The following is a 278-nucleotide window of genomic DNA, read 5'->3' on the forward strand; positions in this document are numbered from 1 at the left end:
GCTGGGGTGGCCGGTGCCCCTGAGCAGAGCAGCCAGGAGGGGATGAAGGACACCCAGCCCACCAGCAGCGACAGCAAAGGTATGGCATGCAGAGGACCACTGCCGCCTCCCAGTGGCCCTCCCTTCTGCGACTACGGTAGGGGCCTGTCCCCAAAACTTCTCTCCTTTCCCACCATCTTTCTTTCCATGTTCATCTTCCTCTCCCCTGCAGCAAACACTGCCCCTTGTGTGGTTTGCACTCTGATTCCTCGGGTTCCAGCTCCCCAGAGAGCCATTCC

General features: G+C 60.4%; 1 protein-coding gene across 1 annotated transcript in view; it reads left to right on the forward strand.

The window, feature by feature from the left end:
• Positions 1 to 42: 42 nt before the first annotated feature.
• LOC104542818 (doublesex- and mab-3-related transcription factor B1-like) overlaps positions 43 to 278 on the forward strand; it is a 6730-nt gene continuing 6494 nt past the window's right edge. The window contains 1 exon segment of the mRNA XM_010187263.1: positions 43 to 136. Coding sequence (XP_010185565.1) covers positions 43 to 136 — 94 coding nt within the window.

Source organism: Mesitornis unicolor, unplaced genomic scaffold, assembly GCF_000695765.1.
Source record: "Mesitornis unicolor isolate BGI_N332 unplaced genomic scaffold, ASM69576v1 scaffold5226, whole genome shotgun sequence".
Lineage (NCBI taxonomy): Eukaryota > Metazoa > Chordata > Aves > Mesitornithiformes > Mesitornithidae > Mesitornis > Mesitornis unicolor.